The sequence below is a fragment of the Mycteria americana genome, chromosome 22 (assembly GCF_035582795.1).
Source record: "Mycteria americana isolate JAX WOST 10 ecotype Jacksonville Zoo and Gardens chromosome 22, USCA_MyAme_1.0, whole genome shotgun sequence".
Classification (NCBI taxonomy): Eukaryota; Metazoa; Chordata; class Aves; order Ciconiiformes; family Ciconiidae; genus Mycteria; species Mycteria americana.
The window spans coordinates 7926122-7948176 of NC_134386.1; the positions used below are offsets into that span (position 1 = coordinate 7926122).

At 44.7% G+C, this 22055-nt stretch overlaps 1 protein-coding gene across 1 annotated transcript; it reads left to right on the plus strand.

The window, feature by feature from the left end:
* The first annotated feature begins 212 nt into the window (after positions 1-212).
* On the plus strand, positions 213-16265 carry PLA2G4C (phospholipase A2 group IVC). Its single transcript, XM_075522996.1, is given in 15 exon segments — positions 213-248; positions 747-889; positions 989-1011; positions 1401-1454; positions 2141-2198; positions 2679-2877; positions 3142-3259; positions 4726-4866; positions 5890-5943; positions 8957-9069; positions 9192-9366; positions 9699-9824; positions 11300-11454; positions 15296-15464; positions 16096-16265. Coding segments are annotated over 15 exon segments (1734 nt in total).
* Positions 16266-22055: the final 5790 nt, after the last annotated feature.

Consider the following 22055-nt stretch of genomic DNA (forward strand, 5'->3'; position numbering starts at 1 on the left):
TTGGTGAGCACTTCTGCCAGTTCCTTCAGTACTCTTGGGTGGATCTCATCAGGCCCCATAGACTTGTGAGTGTCTATGGTATATGGTATGCAGCATCCCTCTAGTCAGTTTAGGTCAGCTGTCCCATCCCAACAGTGCCCTCTCCCAACCTCCTGCCCACCCCTAGCCTGCTTACATGGGGTGGAGTGCAGAGTGAGAAAGAGAGAGACAGGATGTTGTGGGAGACTGTTCAGCAAGTCAAAACATTGGTGTGTTATCAATACCTTTTTAGCCACAAATCCAAACCACAGCACCATATGGGCTGCTGTGAAGACAGTTGACTCTGTTCCAACCAGATCCAGTACAACATGTTTCTTGAGAAATTTCTGTAGCTGGCTGTAGTAGTCCTACCTTCCTCTTTTGGGAGAAAAAAAAAGTTCTTGGTGACAAAAAGGGAATAGGGGTGACATCTGGAGAAACACAATGAGTACTGCTCAAGGTTTGTTTATAGTTTGAAGCTACAGCACAGAAACACAGCCACAACAAATTTCAGTACCAGGAAGACAAGTGATAGCACAACACAAAGGAGAACCCAATCTGTGACTGTGATGTAAAGGAAGAAGAGAAATAGAGGAAAAGAGGCAGATTATGGAATGTGTCCTAAAGCAAGGAAGCAGGTCAGGTGAGAATTGCAATAGCCTTTATCCCTGTCTGTTTGTTAAGCCTTTGCTCTAACAGAAATATATTTTCTGCTTTCCATTCCCCAGAATAATGTGCCGAATATTGTTGTTCTGGGATCAGGTGGAGGCCTGCGTGCCATGATAGCCCTGCTAGGTACCTTGGTGGAGCTGAAGAAACAGAATTTCTTGGATGCTGTCATGTATCTGTGTGGGGTGTCAGGATCCACTTGGTAGGTGCCTGTTGTCTGGTGTGATCATGAATGTTTTTCCTGCTCCATAGATTCAATAGCAATTTGACACTTTGATCACTCTTCAGAACTCCCTGTTAGGCTCACAACGGATGAACCGAGTGGTAGGTGAGATATTTGCCTGTGCAATGGTGGGAGGCACAGGGAATATTTGTGACTTTAACTACAGTCCAGCAAGACTGACCTTTCATCCCCAGAGGGGAAGAAATTGGCACCTCTCAGTGATTATACAAATAAAGACCTCACTTGGCCATTTAGTCTTACCTTCTGGAGGAAACAATTCCCCCTGTTCACAGGCCATGAGGAGCAGAAAAGGGATAAGCAGCCAGGAAAGCATTGAAAACTTCTAGGTAACATATTACGCAGAAGCACAAGGGCTTGTTTAAATAGAGGCTCTGGTGTATTCAAGAGGGGCCCATGCCACTAAGCTAAATCTCTCAAGAGTATGGGAATGAGTCAGGTGCCTAAATGTAAATACCTACTGCCGTTTCAGGTACTTACTTTGATGGCCCACTACCAGTTTGCAAGAGCACCAGGCCTCCTGCACGTACTGCATCAAATCTACCAAATCTGTGGTGATGTCACTCATCCTTGTGGCAGGTTAAATGGCATTATGGTCTTGAATGTTTATACTTCAGTGACTTTTTTAGGCTTACCTTATATGCAATGAAAAGAAATGACATTCAGGAACATGAGCCATTTTACCTTAAGGCCCACGTGCAGTATGTCAATGATGGGCTGGGATTGCTCATGACACTGAGGTGACTCTGAAGGGAGTCAAGCTTACAGGTCACATACAGACATCTGCCCTGTAAGGACAGAACTCTGTCTAAATGTAGACATCTCAGTACATGTATCTGTATGTGACATACACACCTCTCCTTCCATTTCACTTAAGGGGATAGGTTTATGCTCTCTAAAGACAGACTTCCAGTGACAGTTCAGATGCCCTAGGAGGAGATCCTGTCTGGTTTTCAGCAGCTGGTTCAAGAGGACACAGATCTTGTGTTCTTGTCTCTCACATGAGGGTTCAAGTCTTGGACATTTTAGGCCACCTTAATTGTCACTGTCTATGGTTAGGTACCATATATGGTGCCTGCAGTAATCCAGAACGTCTCCTTCCTTGCACAGAGTCAAGACACATGCTGCTCTACATGAAGAAGGTAATGCTGTACGCCTTAATTTATACCTAAATTTGGTCTTGGAACAGAGTGAGCCTTTACATCTCTGCAGGTAGCGAGCACGAGCTGAGAACTGTAAGTTTAGTAGGAGATGATGTCACTCTGCAAGTGTACCAGCTTTATTGGTCCTGATAACAGACAAAAAAAGTCACAAGTCTCTAGTGCAAAATGATGACATGATGTAAATCATTCTACATGTTTAAGTTTGTTCCAAGTTCTTTGATGGATTATCTGTGTCTTGGCAGATTTCACACCTTTCCCGCTAACACTCCCTGCAAAATCTGTATTCCTGCAGCAATCTACCCTTACTTAATATATGGCACATGCCCAGCTGAAATCCAGCTTCAGGTCATCTAACTAATTAAATGATATTATATTGTCAGTATGCAGCTGGGATGTAAGTGATCAGGCAATAATGACACCTTTCTATGATGTAAAGTGCCTTGCTTCTGTAGAGGCCTGGGACTTCTTGCTCCTCCCATACAGTTTTAAAGACACTCCTATATCTGCATGCAGATTCAAACAAAAAAAGCAAAGCCCGATTCACTTTCCTCTACGCTAGAGATAGGACTTTTCTTTCTCCTTAAAAGGTGCATGTCCCTCCTGTACGGAGATGGGAAATGGACAGAAAATGTGATGTCCTTGGAAAATGAACTGTTCGAAAAACTCCGTAAATCCTCCTGGAATTTTACAAAAGTAGAAGAATCTTTAGAGGAGTCATCAAAAGACGAACATTACTCACTCACTGACTTCTGGGCCTCCTGTCTTGTATACAAAGTACTGCAGCAGGTAAGAAGCTAACTGCAAACACCTTGGGAGTGTTTTGAAGATCTCAGAGTAATTGCAACTAAATTTGACCTTGGTGGGTGTTTTTTTGAGGAGTTGTACAAATTGGAGCAATATTTTAGAGCATGACATCTTATCTCTATCTATGGAAGGGTAGAAGTGGTTAATCCAACTCTTTGGTTGTGTCCTAAGTGGGGGTGTCCTCAGTGCTATAGCAGAGGGGAGGGGCATTTTATGTTCCTTCAGAAGTCCATACTTACCTTCCAGTTTGATGAGAATGAGCTGGCTGAGCACAAGGAGGCCTCAGAGACTGGTATAAACCCTTACCCGATTTATGCAGCAGTGGATAAGGAAAAACTAAGTGAAGAAGGTGGAACCTTTCCAGGTAAAATATGGGCTCCTAGTCTAACTGTATCTTAAATACCTTGCGTTAGGTTTCTTTAACTTAATGGCAGGCTTTAACTGTGCTGACATCCAGTCACACTTTGTCAGCCTATGTCTTTGTTTATAGATAATGGAGGAAAACATGCACTTCCAGGGGCTGAATCACATTCTGTAAAAGTGGCTTTCATGATAGGATAAGGTGAGGCATCCCTAGAATAGAATGGGCTAAACAGATTACATAAAACGTCAATAACATAGATCTTCAAAATGTAGAAGCCTGAATGTAGGCATTTCGTGCCATCATAGATCTCCTTGGCCTCCATCTGAGTTTTCAGCAGGGTGCAGATCTCCTGTAGATGTTCCATCATATCTGTCAGCCCTATGTGGAGCTCCAAAATAATCCAGTGCTTCTAAAACTGAACTAGGCAACTATATCCTTTCTGGTAGTTAGGAAGAAGGCCTTCACATGGAGAATTTTACTTTCAAACAACTACTTTTACCCTGTCCCATTAAACCGACTTTTCCCTCACTACAATTTAAAACTCTGACTGTCTCTCTTACCCCTGCTTGCACAGAGGACAGATTATCTACTTCCACTTACCAACGGTAGGCTTTGATTTAAGGTGATGGGTCTTGATTTATAAAGCATGAGCTGGCCTGGAATTGTGATAATCCTGGAAGGTCTGAGTGAGAACTGGGAACATCATTCTGGAAAGGGAATGTGATCAAGGAAGGGATTATGAAATGACGAGTAGGTGGCTTTGCAGTTTAGGCAGGTGGGTGCAGGATAATAGTCACAACCAACAAAAAGTTTCACCATTGCTATCAAATTTTATTTTCCATACCTGTTAAAATAATTGATCTCTCTCTGGAATAAATAGACTTGATTCAATTGTCCACACAGAGGCCTGTGGTTCCATTCAAGATGCCTTACCATACTCTCAGCTACTTTTCTAAAAGGGTATGAGTGTTATTTCAGTCCTGTGTCATAACTGTCAGCTCCATGCAGATGACTCCATTCACCATAGGTCCCTAGGTACCATGGGTTCCTAGTTATGTATCTGTGGGTACTTGAATCAAGCCCAGTCTCTTCTCTTCGTTGGCGCTAAAGAATGTTACAGGCAGACTCTGTCACATATGCATAAGCATCGAGAGGCCCTTGTAATATCTAGCACATCTGAGAGATCTGCACAGAGCTGTACAATATGACACATGAGCTGTGGGAAACCAAGACCTTTCTGGTGTGGCAGCTGGAGGCCAGGGTAGGAAGGATACCAAGAGCATATCAAAGAGCAGGTGGTAGGATGCTTACAACTCAGTTTGTTTCCCATGTGCCAATTCATCTTTGTCAGCTAATATCAGAGGATTTTAGAAAGGAAGAGAAAAACAACCAAAATGCAACTTTGGGACGGTGAGGTCAGCTATGCTTCTGAATATTGAGTGACAAAGCTGTTTGATTTTTCTCAGGGACTTGGTTTGGATTCATTCCACATGAGGCTGGATAGACTGCCTTGGGTGCTTTTGTGAGTACCAAACACTTTGGAAGTGAATTTGAGGAGGGTAAGCTGAAGAGAAAGGGGAAGAAGAAACACATTTGTTACATGCAAGGTGAATCTTCCTAATTCTGCTTTGTAGAAAAAAAAACAGGTTTAGCTATTCTGTATGTTTCTGTAGGTAACAAGAATACATCTGTCATTCCATGAATGCACACAGCATAGTATATGAATTCTGGAGAGCGGTTTGCCTCACTTTAAACATTAAACTGCGACATCTGCATGCCTCTCTACAGTCCAATGTCTACATTGACCAATTTTCTGTGGTTGTTATGGGAAGTTAGAGACCTGCATGTAGATCACTGAAGTTAATAAAATAGTTCCAACCTGGATGTCTAAATGTTCTGTAATCCCAACATATTCACTTTACAGGGAGAGATGCTTCTCAAATTAGATACAACCTACTGTGAGGACTGGTAGCTCCTATTTTGCTGATTTGTTTCACTCTGTTTCAGTCCAGGTCCAAAGTTCTTTCATTCCCTACCTAAGCTGTATAGCTGCAAATCTCATCTCACTTGTCTGTGACACAACTAAACATATCTGGCATCCTTAAACACATCTTGTGTTTAATGACTTCATGCCCCAGTCTCCTCAAAACACACCCTTAGCATCATGCTGTAGGGGAAAAGAAAAAAAAAAAAAGAAAAAAGCACTCTAGTTCTTGCTATTTAATTCACTCAGAAGGAAAAACAAACACAACACATCCATGAAGAGTACTTATGCCTCCAGGCTCATGTGTGAGGCTGGCCCAGGGAAATGCTTGACCAAGAGTTCTGCAGTGTGAGAGTACCCAATGTTTCCCATGGGATTCTGGCCTTAAGTAACATAAAAAGCTGGTCCACAAAAATGTGTAGACCTAGCAGGAGGAAGAGGGAGTAAATAATCTCAGGAGGTGTATAATCCTTCCAGTAGACAGTAAGGGAAGACTAGGCAAGGAGTGTCCATTTAGACATCTTGTCTTATAGATGTTGAAAGTGAAGTAAGAGAAGTGTACTACTGAAAGGCAAACTTGGATTGAATTCTTAGTGAGACTATTATAAAGCAAGCACTTTAAGCACATTTTCTTTTTTTGTTTCAGGCTTATGCGGGAGTGCTCTTGGAAGCATGGAAGAAAATCTAAAGTTTATACGAGGTAGTATCTTTTTTCTGTTGCCGGTATGCTCAATTCGGTTGTTGCACCTGCTGAAATTGAGCACATACTTCACATTACCCTCGAGTAATCCCTGCAGTCCTCTAGTTCCAAACAGAAATACAGCTATGCCTAACAGAAGCTCCACTGGTACTCCAGATGTCATCATCAGAGATGACAAGACAGGGATTGTCCAGACCTTATCCAAGACTGTGCAGCTTAAAGAGCCAAAATTCCAACTGTATCAAAGGAGGAGCACTCTGTGGGTATCCGATTAGGAAGGGGAGACTCACAATTGCAAAAGCTGGAAGCTGGTGACTTCTGGCACCAGGAGGAAGGCTCCTGCTCCACCTGAAGATTTCCAGTTATGTTCCAGTTAATTTCCAGATTTCCAGCATACACATTTAGTATGCTCAGAAAAGATGAGGGACTGCAAGCATGAGAGACTGAGAGCTCTGTCAAATGAAGCATGAGAGCTGGACAAGCCTGACCACCAATAGAAGCCTGACCACCTGACGAACTATTCTATAAGCAGCTGGGAGAAGCATCACGATCACTAGCCCTTGTTCTTGTGGGGGACTTCAACCTACCAGATGTCTGCTGGAAATACAATACAGCAGAGAGGAAACAGTCTAGGAGGTTCCTGGACCGTGTGGCAGATAGCTTCCTGACACAGCTGGTGAGTAAGCCAACTAGGGAAGGTGCCCCACTGGACCTCTTGTGCACACACAGAGAAGGACATGTGAGCCATGTGATGGTTGGAGGCCGTCTTGGGCAGAGTGATCACAAAATGATAGAGTTTTTGATTCTTGGAGAAGTGAGGAGCGGGGTCAGCAGAACTGCCACTTTAGACTTCTGGAGGGCAGACTTTGGCCTATTTAGGAGACTGGTCGACAGAGTCCCCTGGGAGACAGCCCTAAAGGGCAAAGGAGTCCAGGAAGGCTGGACATTCTTTAAGGAGAAAGTCCTAAAGGCACAAGAGCAGGCTGTCCCCAGGTGCCGAAAGATGAGCCGGCGGGGAAGAAGACCGGCCTGGCTGAATAGAGAGCTCTGGCTCGAGCTCAGGAAAAAGAGGAGAGTCTACAACCTTTGGAAGAAGAGGCAGGCAAGTCAAGAGGACTACAAAGGTGTAGCAAGGCTGTGCAGGGAGAAAATTAGAAGAGCGAAAGACGAGCTAGAGCTCAATCTGGCTACTGCTGTAAAACAAAATAAAAATACTTCTTCAAATACATTAGCAGCAAAAGGAGAGCTAAGGAGAATGTCCAGCCTCTATTACATGGGGAAGGGATCAAAGTGACAAAGGCTGAGGTACTTAACACCTTCTTTACCTCAGTCTTTAATAGTAGGGCCAACTGTTCTCTGGTTACCCAGCTCCCAAGTCGAAAGATAGGGACGGGGACCAGAATGGAGCCCCCATAATCCAGGGGGAAATGGTTAGTGACCTGCTGCACCACTTAGACATTCACAAGTCTATGGGGCCTGATGAGATCCACCCAAGAGTACTGAAGGAACTGGCAGAAGTGCTCACCAAGCCACTTTCCATCATTTACCAGCAGTCCTGGCTAACTGGGGAGGTCCCTGCTGACTGGAGATTAGCGAATGTGACACCCATCTTCAAGAAGGGCCGGAAGGAGGATCCGGGGAACTACGGGCCTGTCAGCCTGACCTCGGTACCGGGAAAGCTGCTGGAACAGATCATCCTGAGTGCCATCACATGACACATAGAGGATAACCAAGTGATCAAGCCCAGCCAGCACTGGTTTAGGAAAGGGCCTTTTAGGAAAAGGCCAACCTGATCTCCTTCTACGACAAGGTGACCTGCCTAGTGGATGAGGGAAAGGCTGTGGATGTTGTCTATCTAGACTTCAGTAAAGCCTTTGACACGGTCTCCCACAGCATTCTCCTGGAGAAACTGGCTGCTCATGGCTTGGACGGGTGTACTCTTTGCTGGGTAAAGGACTGGCTGGATGGCCGGGCCCAAAGAGTGGTGGTGAACGGAGTTTACTCCAATTGGCAGCCGGTCACAAGCGGTGTTCCCCAGGGTTCTGTGTTGGGGCCAGTTCTGTTTAATATCTTTATCAATGATCTGGACAAAGGGATCAAGTGCACCCTCTACTGAGTTTGCAGACGACACCAAATTGTGCGGGAGTGTTGATCTGCTTGAGGGGAGGAAGCCTCTGCAGAGGGACCTGGGCAGGCTGGATCGATGGGCCGAGGTCAATTGTATGAGGTTCAACAAGGCTAAGTGCAAGGTCGTGCACTTGGGCCACAGCAACCCCATGCAACACTACAGGCTTGGGGAAGAGTGGCTGCAAAGGTGCCTGGCAGAAAAGGACCTGGGTGTGTTGGTTGACAGCCGCCTGAACAAAAAGGCCAATGGCATCCTGGCTTGTATCAAAAATAGCGTGGCCAGCAGGACCAGGGAAGTGATCGTGCCCCTGTACTTGGCACTAGTGAGGCTGCACCTTGAATACGGTGTTCAGTTTTGGGCCCCTCACTACAAGAGAGACGTTGAGGTGCTGGAGCATGTCCAAAGCAGGGCAAGGAAGCTGGTGAAGGGTCTAGAGCACAAGTCTTATTGAGGAGCAGCTGAGGGAACTGGGGTTGTTTAGCCGGGAGAATAGGATGCTCAGGGGAGACCTTATCGCTCTCTACAACTACCTGAAAGGAGGGTGTAGAGAGGTGGGGTCGGTCTCTTCTCCCAGGTAACTGGTGATAGGACAAGAGGAAATGGCCTCAAGTTGTGTCAGGGGAGGTTTAGACTGGATATTAGGAAGTTTTACTTCACTGAAAGAAAGGGTTATGAAGCATTGAAACAGGCTGCCCAGGGAAGTGGTTGAGTCACCGTTCCTGGAGGTATTTAAAAGACGTTTGGATGAGGTGCTTAGGGACATGGTGTAGTGGAGGACTTGGCAGTGTTAGGTTTACGGTGGTCTCAATGATACTAAAGGTCTTTTCCAACCTATACGATTCTGTGTGATTCTGTGATTCCTCCTGACTGAGCCTGTGCTTTCAGCAAGACTTCGCAGTCATGCCAAACTGATGAAGCATAGGATCTCGGCAGCTGCAGGTAGTGGATTACTGAGCGGATTGCTGTTGGACACCTATGGTGCCCTCATCTCAAGTGTGGTTCGGATCTTCCATCACTAGAGAAATTTTGAAATAAAAAGTCATGAACCAAGACATCCTAAAGCAAAACTGGGTTTTCTTTAACAGGCTAATCCATTCTTAATGTGGCTTTTTTTTTGCAGCTATTCATCATTTCTGCCCTTTTACCTGAACTGAAGCTTGTTTTCAATGAACTGAACTGTTTTAGCTTATATCTGCAGTACTTAATAGACTTGGTTGTGGGTGAAATGAGGATTATTTGGATTTGCATTGAAGAGAGCAGGAAGAGGTCTAAGCAAGACACAAATAAGCTGCAAAGTAAAATTTCACACTGAAATTCCTCAAATACATTTGCAGTGTTTAACCAGTACATTACCTGTTTGGATCCAGGGCTCTGCTAGTTCCATCAGCCACAGTGTATGGGGAGTTTTTGGCCAGTTCCTTCGGGAGTGAACCGACTGGTGTTCTGAGATTAAATCTGGACATTGCAGACAGGTCTTTTTTCTCTCCAATGCCTCTTCCAAGGAGTGTATTCACAGATAATGCCTGGATTGTCTCTGTCTGCGCAGTACAGTCCTCCAAACTCTTTTCACTGGGCTGGTCTTCTCACGTTCTCTCACATGATCTCTTGATGCTCTCATGGCCTTCAGGTAATATCCCCTACCTCGTACAGGTCATTCTACTGGGCTGTAACATGGCTCTCACTTTATTCAGGGCACTTTCAGCTGGAAAGAAGATGAAGAGAAATAACAATCCCTCTGAACCACAAGAATGCTGTAAGAGGCCCAGAAAAGATCAGGCCTCACTCTTGTACAGCACTGGTGTAACCAGTCCACTTCAGAGCCTGTGAGCCTCAAGCGTAGTGGGTGTGCCAGCTGGTGTAGGGCCCAAGTCCTGTATAGTTTGTGCCTGGAGTGGCTTATTCAAATCTGTTTCAGCTGTACTAAAATTCCATTGCTTAATGTTAATTATTTGAACTAGTGGAAAGCATGGTTCTTTCTCTTCTGAAGCACTCAGGCCTCGGCCCTTAGGCTGTCTGTACACTATCTGCACATATGTTCTTCTACCACCATGCAACTCCTGCAGATTTTGTCGCACCAGTTGAAAAGTGAAGTTCTGTAGATTCAACTATGTTCTGAATTTATTGCCTCTTCCCAGGCTCGACGTGGGACTTCATTAAGATGGTGCTTAAAACAATCCAATGTGCATTGACCTGGACATGGGGAACGACTAATAACTTCCTTTACAACTGCCATAAGAAAATCCAATGAAATAATTATTTGTGTATATTCAGAAAATACAGAGTGGTTATGTGATCTGACTAGATCTATGGGGCAGAATGCATGGGGTTTAGCAGAGCTTTTATGCTGTGTTTGTGTGATGTTAAACCAAGAAAGCTGTCTTTGCCATTTACCTTCTTAAAACAGCGAGTTAGATAGCTTTCCTTTCCAGGATCCACCCTCTCTTAACAGCATCCCATTATGGGCAGCAAATAAACTAGCCATAAACAGAATTATTTCACACTACTGGAATCCAGATCTGCAACATCACTGCAGATATGTAAGCTCAATTCTGTCACATAAATACAGGCATCTAATGTCACACAAACTGTGCTTGTGTACAAGGGACAACAGCATTAAGTTGGAAGACACAAAATAAAACCTGTAGGACGGCTGTGCCCTTTTGGAGGAGAACCTGGAGGACACCAGAAGTAATGTAAGGAGTTGGAACTGGACAGCTAAATTTATGAAATTGAGTTGTGCTCCTGATGCATGAGCAGTAACATTGGTCTCTAGATTCCATTGCCTGCCCTAGCTGGATGTTCACTTATGATAATGGAAGCTTTGGCACCTAGCGTGTAAGTAGAAACCTGCATTTAGACAACTGCAGTTAGGTGTCATGATCTCTAGCTGGCTCATGCATTCCTTTTTCTGCTCAAAGATCTTCTGATCGTAAAGCTATGAGTGCATAGTTCTAGGGGTGTGATCTTTTGACCTTCGGAAAGCCCATCAGGAATTCTGGTCTGCAACTGACCACAGTCAGAGACAGAGGTAGGTCAGAGGGATGTGGATTCCTCTTGTCAGAATACAGTTGGACATCTGGTTGGGCAGGAGAGGCAAGGAGAGGCAGCTTTCAATACATTTTTGGGGTGCATCATCAGCGAAGACCAATGGACTCTCCTGGGGCTGATCCTCTGTATAGATTTATATATGTCTTTATGAAATCCCACTGTTTTTTCTCATTGGATTAGCTAACATTCAGCCCTTTTACCTGGTCGAAAAGGAAATCATCTCTTTGATTGATGCCGGCCTGGCAATAAATTCTGCCTATCCTCTGGTCCTTCGAGCACAGTGGCGAACAGATCTGATCATTTCCTTTGATTTCAGCTCTGGAGATCCTTTTGAGGTGCATGTGTGTCTATGGCTTTGGAGAGCCTCCTTTGGGGTCATTGGGTTGGGGACTGCAGAAATGCATTGCAATCATCGTCAAAGCAATTTTCAAAGAAATATCTGAACGGATTCTGACAGGTTGGTATGCTGATCGTCATGTTGTTTGGGCTTCTTCTCTAGGCAGTTGGCAGAAACAGACACTTTTAGAACATGAGCCATTTTGTCTGTCTTGTTCACATGGTATTGTATGGTAATCTACCAAGGTTACCAAGCTGTCAGGCTATCAAGGGTGCGCCAGGGCAGCAGGAGGAAAGCTCACAAATTTCTTAACCTCCCTTTTTTTCTTTAGGGCTGACCAGAATTTTTCTGCAGGTAAGTGATATTACTCCTTCCTTCAGGGCAGTTGATGACATTCATCAAAGAGAACCTCATCCTGGTGAGCAGAATGAGGAAATGACAGTCTCACCAGCAAAAAGCCTGCAGCAACTGCAGGGGCTGGGAATTCCCAGAGGCAAGAAAGGAGCAAAAGTGCAACCAGTCTCAAAGATGACAGAAAAGCAAGGGTATTTCCTAGAGACTCAGGTGCTGAATGGAACTTTTTGAAACAAGGGAAACGAGCAGGAAGCTGTTAAACTTTCAGTTAAGAAAAATTAAGGAAAGGATGCACTCTTAAAAAAAAAAACAAACAAAAAACAAACGAAAAAAATCCCTCTACAGTGAGCATATCAGAGATTGTTTACGATTATTTTTATTTTTCTTATTCCATGTTTCTAGCTCTGAATTCTTCTATTTTGTCAGGGGAATTAGGTGGGGGAAAGACACTATACAAAACTATCACCATTCCTTGCTATAGTTTGTGTTCCTTTCAAATCTAGTGTTTGATTTGGAATTTCTTTCGGAGTTGATGACGTTTAGTGTCTCATAAGAATTTTAAATGTGCAAGGATATCTCAAATTGCTGTTTCTCTGGTTATTTTCAGTGTGGTCACTTTAGGGACAAGTGGAGGCAGCTGCATCCAGAGGCTCTGGCTGCTTTGGGCATCTTACAGTAGGTATTGAAAATTAACTGATCTTTTCAAGTGCCTATTTCCATTTGATGAGAAATAAGACTGTCAGGAAGCAGCGAGGGCCAGCTCCTCCTTAAGGGACAGGGAGCCAAGCTCAACAACTTGACCAGCAGGGCAGGGGCCTCACCAGCCAGGGCCCAGCCCTGCAGCACCTGAGAGAGTCAAGCAGGGCAGGTCCGAGGATGGCAGACAGGGTCAATCGGGAGCCCAGATTATCAGGCAAGTCCATGGTGAAAAGGCAGGTCCAGGGTCAAGCTGGGAAGTCAGTCCATCTGTGGCTGAGCTGAACACTGCTACTTGTACAACATCAGTGAGGCCCCTGGGACAATGGGAAGGGTACGCGTGGAGGCCCCAGGGGCATTAAGGCCTACTAGTGCGTTCAGGACCCTGACAGTAGCCTTCCATCCCAGCAAAGTGTGTCCTCATGCTTGGGAGGTCTTGGTTCGGAAGGGCCTTGCTGTAGAGTGATTTCATTGCTGTGGTTGTCAGTGGGCTATTTCAGGGGACACAGAGCTGGGGCAGGGACTGGCAACTGGGAAGGGAACATGGCACGAGAGATTTGGGGTTGGATAAGGGGTGTTGATGTTGGGGTCCAGGCTGGACTGGGAGTGAAGAGGGTGGGGAGGGGATTCTCTGAGCTACCCCTGGCAAGCCTTGGAGGGTTGACAGGCTTGAAGAAGGACATCGCTCAGGAGCCTGGGAATGGGTAGGAGGTTGGCACCGTGGGGATATCAGAGCCCAGGGCTAGGCTCACCCCTCAAGAGGAGTCACAGTGGCAAGGTCCTGCACAGGTGTGGGCCAGGCTCCATGGTGCTTGACACAGGGCTCAGGAAGGCCTGAGCTCACTGCCAAGGGACAGCTGTTCCTAAAGGAAAGGGAGCCAGGTGTGATAACAGCAGGCAGGGCAGGCCCTTGCCAGCCAGTGCCCAGTTTCACAGGATCCAAGTGAGTCAAGCAGGGCAGGCTTGGAGATGGCAGTCAGGCTCAGCCAAGGGTTGGAATCATCAGGCAGGTTTGCTGTGGTGAGGCAGGTCCAAGGTCAATTTGGGAAGTTAGTATGGATCAGGACTGGTGGCAGGTAAGGATTAGGTCTGCTGAGGGTAACCAGTCCAGCGATTGCTGCGCAGGTCCATAGTGATGACACCATTCCAAGCTCAAGCTGGGAAGTCAGCCTTTGGGTCAGGGCTCACATCTAGGGGGCTAAGGCACAGACATGGCTGTGGCTGAGCAGGAGACCAGTGCACCTCGAACACAGCTCATGTAGGGGTTGAGGACCCAGGCCTGAGATTAAATGGAGCTCATGGGCCCATGGGAAGGATCTGGTCCCTACCAACTCACACCTCAACAAGAATAAAGGAAAAGGGGTTTGGAAAATGTAATTTTCCAAAGGAAATTTTCCAGGAAAGAAGAGCAAAAACCCTTATTAGAGGTAAGAGAAGCTCCTATCAGAAGGCAGGACTCTTTTTGACAGCCAGTATTTACAGCGAAATAACTCTTTTACCTTTGAGGAGATCTCATATCAGTATCTGTAAGAATTTTGCTCAGTTTCTCTTTGCATAGGTTTTTTCCTCCTAATACACTCCATTTCCTTTCTCCTTTTATAAACACATTTCATTACAAATGAGGGTAAATGTACAATACTGCTTCTGTAATTGCTTCCGTTTAAACATATATGCGGAGGGGATGAATTTGAGGAGCTTGAGTTAAAAAAGAACTTGCTAGGCTTTCAAAATGTTATTGCTATTTCATATCATTCCAGGAAGATGTTGTGCGAGGTTTGGTTGTCTTTTGTGACTACGAGAGTCATCATGTCTTTAGCTACAACCCCATCTTTTCCCAACAGTGATTAAGGAAAAGGGATAAATCTGTAGAATCTAACCCCGAGGCAATTTGGTGGGGTGACAGAAATATCAAGGTGTCAGTAAGTGCTTGTCTATGGGAGAGGCCAGTAGTGTTCTTAGTGCCTAAGGCCCCATCTTTGGTTGTGAAGTGCATTCTTTGTGGAGGGGCTGTTGGAATGAATTGTGTGAGATCCCAGTTACTCTGGGAAGCTTACATAAAGTGGCTGCTGTTCACAACCCTTGCACCATCTAGAGCAGAATGTTGCAAACCCACTCAGAGAAGAGTGAAAAAGACTCGAAGGTTGTTTCTTCTGAACTCCTGAACAGCTGGGAATAATATTTCTCAGGGAGACCACAGAAAATCTCAGTTTGTGCAAGCTTCTAACACACCACCTACCCCAGTCAATGCTTTCATGCAAAATCAAGGCAACATTAAAGTTAATGCGTGCCTCGAATCAAGTGGGTTATTGTCTCCCTTTGATGGTCAGATCGACATAAGCGACACATAGTGAGTTTTTAATTTTGTCAGAGTGGTAGAGCAACAGGAGGGGTTGCTTTGGAAAGCAAAATTTGTTCTGGAAGTCTGTGAACCTGGTGATGTCTTCACGCTGTTTCATAGATGCCAAATCCCTTTAATTTTGACATCTTTCAGCGTCAGCCACATGGCCTTTCTGGGTGTAGCTGTAATTTGTTAAACAAAGGCTCTTGCTAGAAGTGACCCCAGAAGTGAGTGCTGGATTTTCATTTATATGAGCTCCTCAGAGAATGCTTCAGGAAAACTTAGACTTTTAAATATATTATATGTTACAATTAAGTATAGTCCAAGAAACTAACCATCATTGTTTTGTAGCAATCAATTTTATTACTGGAGAAGATAGGATTGATTTATTCCAGGGGTTCAGAAACAAGCAAACAAACTAAAAACTGCATACAATTTCTCTATGTCTCAGACTATCAAGAAAACAGCTAAATACTGCCAGAAAAACAGTATCCCATTTCCCACGATAGAGGATCAGGAAATGGATGAGAACAACCCTTCTGATTGCTATATCTTCCGAGGAGATAAGTCATGCCCTACAGTCATGCACTTTCCTCTCTTCAACAATGTGAATTGTTCTGGTAGCACATACTCTATGCAACTTTGTCTCTGTATATTTGCATCTCATAGTCTCAACTTCCAGTGCCATGCATTTCCGAGTCCTTCTTTACGCAGCGCTGCTGCTGTGAATGCACACAGAAGAAAAGGAACAGGGCAGGCTCTATGTATAATGCATAGAAGCTTGCACAGGCATTAATGTGCTCACCCTCTCAGATAGGCAACGTATGTCCTGAGCTACAAGGGTTTTACAGTCTTCTTGCTTTGTTCTGTAAATCAGTGTAATTAAATTGTGGTCCTTCTACTAAAGAGGAGTTGGGGAGGCATTACATTTAGAAGCCAGAGTATCCAAGTCTGGGACATTTACTACTGCTTCCCTTTATAGTTATTGGTGAGGAACAGGCAGGTCCAGAGAGACATTTATCCCCCTCTCTCAGACAACTGATGAAGCAGGTGATGAAAGAGGCACCTCCAGACTCTGACTGATCTCCTCCTCTCTCTACACTGGCTGCAGCAGGATGTTATAAAGAACTTGTATGTGAAACTTGCAGATCTTCAGGGATTAATGTTTTCCTCAAGCCCATGCTTTTCTTGAATGATCTTGTAGTTTTCTGTTTGGCATTTACTTACATATTTTGTCTACCTTTTTTCTAGATAAAATAGAAGAATACAGAAAGAACTTTCCCACCTTTCAAATGTCCCTCCCCAAGGAACACATCAAAGATCTCATTGAGAAAGCAGGGTTGAATGTATCCAACAATAGTGGGAAGATTCTGCAAGAGATAAAACAGCTTGTGTCTTCCTCCCATACAAAGGAGTTCTGAATGCGAGAGGTTTTTTCCTTCAGTACAAGATAATGAATTTATGAATCCCTATAAATGCTATACTTTACCCCACTGCACTTTTCATTTTGGCCATTTGGTGTTAGTCTTCATACTGTGCTCTGGACAACTGTAATGCAGATTTCTCCATCTCAGCTACCTCTCTAAGTTCCTCTGTAGTCAAAAGAAGCAAAAAGGCGCTCTTAGGGAGTGGATCATTTGGCACATTTTAAACGGATTTGTGAGAATAAGACGGCCTGAGTTTCTGAAGGGCTGAAGAGGCTCCCTTTAAAATTGGCTGAGATGGAGGCATTGGTGTTTGCAAAGAAATTCTAAAAATAAATTTAAAAAAAATCTAAAAATAACCAAGAGGAAGAATAAGGGATGATGGGGAGAGAGAGAGAGAGAGAGAAGCTTTCCACAGAAGAATAGCTAACCAGGCAGCATGACAGATAGTAAAGAATAAGACAGATCAGTACTAAATAAACACATTAAAAGGGAAAAAAGAACCGCTATAACTTTTGCTTTTGACAATGGAAGATGAATAATAGAGGACCCATGAAAGAGATGAAGGAAAGTCCGATGGTCAGAGACTTACAAAGAATGTTGGTAAAACTGGAGTGTCTCTGCACAAGGGGAGGATGTCTGTCTGCATGAACCAAATGAGAACTAATGCTAGGCTCTGGCTTGCTCACGATACTGGCTTTTCTAACGTCTTTCTTTTTCTGTATTTCTTGCTTGTTCATTTTTCTGCATTTTCTGTGTATCATATTTAAACCTAATTGTTTATTAAATGGGTGAGCTATAGCTTGTTCCCAATGGTAGACATACTTGGCTTTGTCCCACAGTGTACTGCACAACCTCAGTCAAAGGATGTGTCTGCAAATAACCTGGTATTGAACAAGTATATCTGTGATACTAAAAAAAAAACCAAACCAACAGCCTCCTCTGAGCTGTCCTGGAAATCTTTAACTTGCAAGTTTTTTCTTGTGTTTTCTTGTGTTCAGACTGAATTAAAAACCAGGAAATTCAACATAAACACAGGAAAGCACTTTCTGTTTTTTACTGTGACGGTAGTCGGACACTAGAAGGAGGTGACCCAGAGAAGCTGTGGAGTCTCCATCTGTGAAGATATTCAATCCCACTCAGACAAGGTCCTGGGCAACCTGTTTGAGCTGACCCTGTGTACTGCTTTTATCTAGGAGAGACTTCATTTTCTTCACAGTAGCTTGCATGGTGCTGTTGTGGATTTGTGACCAAAACAGTGTTGGTAACACAACGATGATTTAATTGTCACGGAACAGTGCTTGCGTAGTGTCAAGAATTCCTTTATTTTGCTTTGCTTGAATGCTCCGCTTTTGCTTTACCTATTAAACTGTCTTTATCTCAACCCATGAGTTCTTGCACTTTCACCCTTCCATTTCTCTCCCCCATTCCACTGCAGGGGGAGTGAGCGAGCGCTGTGTGGTGCTTAGCTGCCTACCGGGGTTAACGCACAAAAATTCTTTTTGGTGCCCAGCATTGAGCTTGAAGGGTTCAAGATAACATTGGATTTGATTGGAGTTTTCTAGACCAAATTTATAGCTGTTACAGCTGTTCAGCTATTAATTGGCAGGCACCTGTGCTTGCCACGGGCCTTGCTTGCCTTACTGTATATTAGAGGCTAGCTAATGGATTCTTTTGCTGTTTCCTGTACTGCTTATCATCTTACTCTGCTGTGCCTGGGAACATTTTGCTAACAGCAATGGCGATGCGCCTGGGATGGCAGGTGGCCAGGGCATTGCTGCTGTTCCTGTGCCGCTGTACTGGACAGGCTCGAGCTCCAGTGTGAACTCGAGTCAAGGGGATTGTGACCTGTGGCTAAGTCCACGTTGGAGCAAGTACACCTCAAAGCCTCTGTGGCCGTGGGTAAGTCCATGCCAGAGCAAGTACACCTCAAAGCGGCTGTGGCTGTGGATAAGTCCAAGCCACAGCAGGTACGCCCCTGAAGAGACTGTGGCCCATGTAAAAGGCCACACTGAAGAAGGTACACCCCTAAGGGACTGTGCTCCGTGGATAAGCCCACGCCAGAGCAGGGGCAAGGGGAGCAGTTCATTGCAATGTTAAACCCTGTGGCCTGGTCCAAAGGGATCAGGGGTGGAAACTGTAATGGAGATGATACCTTTAAATTGTAACCCATGATTTAAGTTGCATGTTATAGGAAGTACTGTAGCAGGAACCACCCAAACCAACAGACCATGAGCCTCACAAGAAGCAGTGCAAGTGCAGCAGTGACCCAATGTGAGCCGGCTTTGGTGCCTGATAACTCCACACAACACACCGACTCTCCTGACCTGAGTGACTGTTATAACAGACAGAACCCAAGTTGTGGACTAAATGAACTCAGTGGCCAATTTATGGACATGTCATGGACATTTTACAGGGGTGGCCCATAGACTAAGGGAATGATGTCTATGTATAAATCAAAGGACAGGAAAGGGGGTAGTGATTAATGAGCGTGTATTGGATAATGTGGGTCCTGAGTATGATGTAAATGGTATGGAATAAGGGGTGGAGACTGTAGCTGGTCTGGCTGGGATGGAGTTAATTTTTTTCACAGCAGTTCGTAAGGTGCTGCCTTTTGTGACCAAAGCAGTGTTGATAACACACCGATGTTTTAGCTGTTGCTGAGCAGTGCTTCCACAGCATCAAAGCCTTTTGTTTTTCTCACACTGCGCTGCCAGCGAGTAGGCACAAGGAGTTGGGAGGGGACACAGCTGACCCCAACTGACCAAAGAGGTATTCCATACCATATGATGTCACGCTCAGCAATAAAAGCTGGGGGAAAGAAGGAGGAAGGGGAGGATGTTTGGAGTTATAGTGTTTGTCTTCCCAAGTAACCATTATGCGTAATGAAGCCCTGTTTTCCTTGAAAGGTCTAAACATCTGCTTGCCAATGGGAAGCAGTGAAAGAATTCCTTATTTTTCTTTGCTTGCGTGTGCAGCTTTTGCTTTACCTATTAAACTCTCTTTATCTCAACCCACAGGTTTTTTTGCACTTTTACCCTTCCGATTCTCTCCCCCATCCCACTGAGGGGGAAGTCAGCTAGCAGCTGTGTGGTGCTTAGCTGCCTGTCAGAGTTAACCCACAACACCCTGCTTGAGCAGGGGAGGTTGGACTAGATAATCGCAAGAGGCCCCTTCAAACCTCAATGATTCTGTGTGATTATGTGCTACCAAATTGCTAACTGAGCAATAGCATTATGTGGAAAATGCTTTTTCCTTAAACCCAGAATAATGCCTTTGGAATGCTGATACTCGTGTTGGGATTCCAGCTGGAATTCAGGGACCTTGGTTGTGGGCAGTGGATGTCCTACTCCACCCCAGCCAGAAAACGACTTCATGGACCCTGGCTCTAGTGCCAAAGTGGAGTGCCAAAGCACGATGAAAAAAATGTTTTCTTAACAAAGAGCTGTCATTACACACACAGACTGGCAGAATTGTGTGGCTTGCCACAACAAGATAGAAACATTTTGCAAATGTTTTTGCATTTGATAACTAACGTGCTAAACATCCTCTGTGCTGTTTTCCAAAGGAACTGCAGATTCACTACATGTTCACTGATTTTGTGCTCTGCTGCATGTTCACTGATTTTCTTGGGCCAAGAACAAAAGGGGCTTGTACTTCTGCCACACACACCACCAAAGAAAAACGTCCCCTTTAATTTTGGTTTTTACCTACAGCCACAATTCAAGGCAACCACACTGTCAGTGTATGAGTCCACACTGTAGGGTATCTTCATCTGACTTGGTCACAGCAGACAATTAATCAGGGAATAAAATACTCATTTGCCAATGAAGATGAGAAACTGCTGAGTGCACTGTCTTACGCACTTACCCTGACCAGAGTGCTTACCTTCTTCACAGCTAAATCAGGTGCAAATGAATGCGGTTTAAAAGGAGTTGCAAAGTGTGGGTGTCTAATCTACCATGATTGCACATCCACTCATCAAGTTTTACATTTCCTCTGGGGATTTAAATACCTCTTCCCGTCTTTTTCAAATATGCGGTGTTTGTCCTCATGGTGTGGGCATCTTGCAAGATGTGCCAGACTCAGACTCCTGTGTGCTTTGCCTTTTGGGTAGCCCCAATTTCATTCTGTTTAGCTGCCTAAAATATAGTTGTCATAAACTAGCTTTTATATTTGCCTTTGGAAGTTTTGATCCAGTTTGTTCTTAAACTCTTCCATCTAAACTATGTGAGGTCAGTTTTTCCACGCAACGTACTGTGGCCGAGTTCAAGTATGAGACTGCTATCAAACTATAAAACACTGGCCTCTGTTTTCTCACTTGGGAGACATTAAGAATCACAAAAGCAGAGAATCACAGAACAATTTAGGTGGGAGGATTTGGGCTGAAGATCGTCTGTCTCTGCTTTAAGAAGGGACACCATGTGAAAGGACACGTGACACAACATGCAGGTTGGAAGAATGAGTAAGGGGTTTCAGTCTGAGCATAAGCCACAGGCTAACAGACCAGCATGGCCATAATCTAAAACTAAGGTAGTACTTTAGCTCCCTTGAATCACTACGGAAAAACTGGCACCTCCAGGAAGAGGCTTATTTTGTGATAAGACTGATGTCGAAGACGCGATGCAGCTGTTCAAATGGAGTTGTCTACTGCCAGTAGTAGGTTCTAAAGACAAAAGATGCTGGGGGTGACTGCTGAAGGTCCAACAGCTCTTCCATAAATGGAAATCCATGCATGACTTGACTAAAAAAGGAAGGAAAAATTGCTCAGTTCTGGAAATGACCCTTTATTGCTACAGTTTCAGACTCCTTGGAAAGAATTTCTCAACAGTAAACTCTTACTAACGTGCTTTACATTAACAAGCCCATTGTTCCACTTCTGCTTATATTAGACCACCTTAGTTCCCTTTTGCCCTAAGCCTTACAAAAAGGAGTTGTTATGCTTGCAGAATGACGTCAATGTGTAGCACCTGCAAGGAGTTTCATGAAATCAGCCATTCCCATCTCTTGTATTAGGAATGCCTTGTTATGCTTGGTAGTGGTGGTCTAGGTTAGTCTTAACACTTCTTTGTTCCATGTGGTATCCAGAGTGGGTACGGCAATATCACAAAATGCTTAAGAGCAACTTAGGTACACGTCATGGTGAATAAGTTGGTAAATACACAGGAGCTGCTTGCTAAGCAGATCACAAAGCTGATATAAATGTCACCTTTGGGGCCTGGATGGCTGTTCTGCACTGAGGGGTGGGGGTGAGGTGTGAGAGAGAGAGAGAGACGGTGCAGGGCTCTTTCTGGATCTCAGTAAGAAAGGCCCAACAAGAAATGGCCTAATAAGATAACTGCTTTAATAAGGCAAAGTAAGAAGAGGAATATAGGTAGTGAGTAAATCTTCTGTCCCTTCAGAAGCTGGGCACCTGCCTTCATGCAGCATCAGATGGAGCTCAGATGTATTTTCCCACGATGCGCTGCACAGAGCAGATCCTGTCCGTAGAGGGAAGCTCTCCCTTTTGGCCATTCGAGCTATTATATCATTTCCCCACAAGAGAACAGCTCTCTTCCTAAGGGATGTTCACATGAGAACTTCCTGCTGCTCTGTCAGATACAGGCAAGGACACGCAGCGGGCACAATGGCCTGTACCAAGTGGGAGCTGCCCGCAGGCTCCTCTGCTGCAATGAGCTCCTGAGTCTATCCTGTGGGCAAGGGATTTGTGCAGCACAACACAGACCTGAAAGCCAGCACAGCACAGCACAGCACAGAGCCCTCCTCAGGTTAACTGTTGTGTGGATC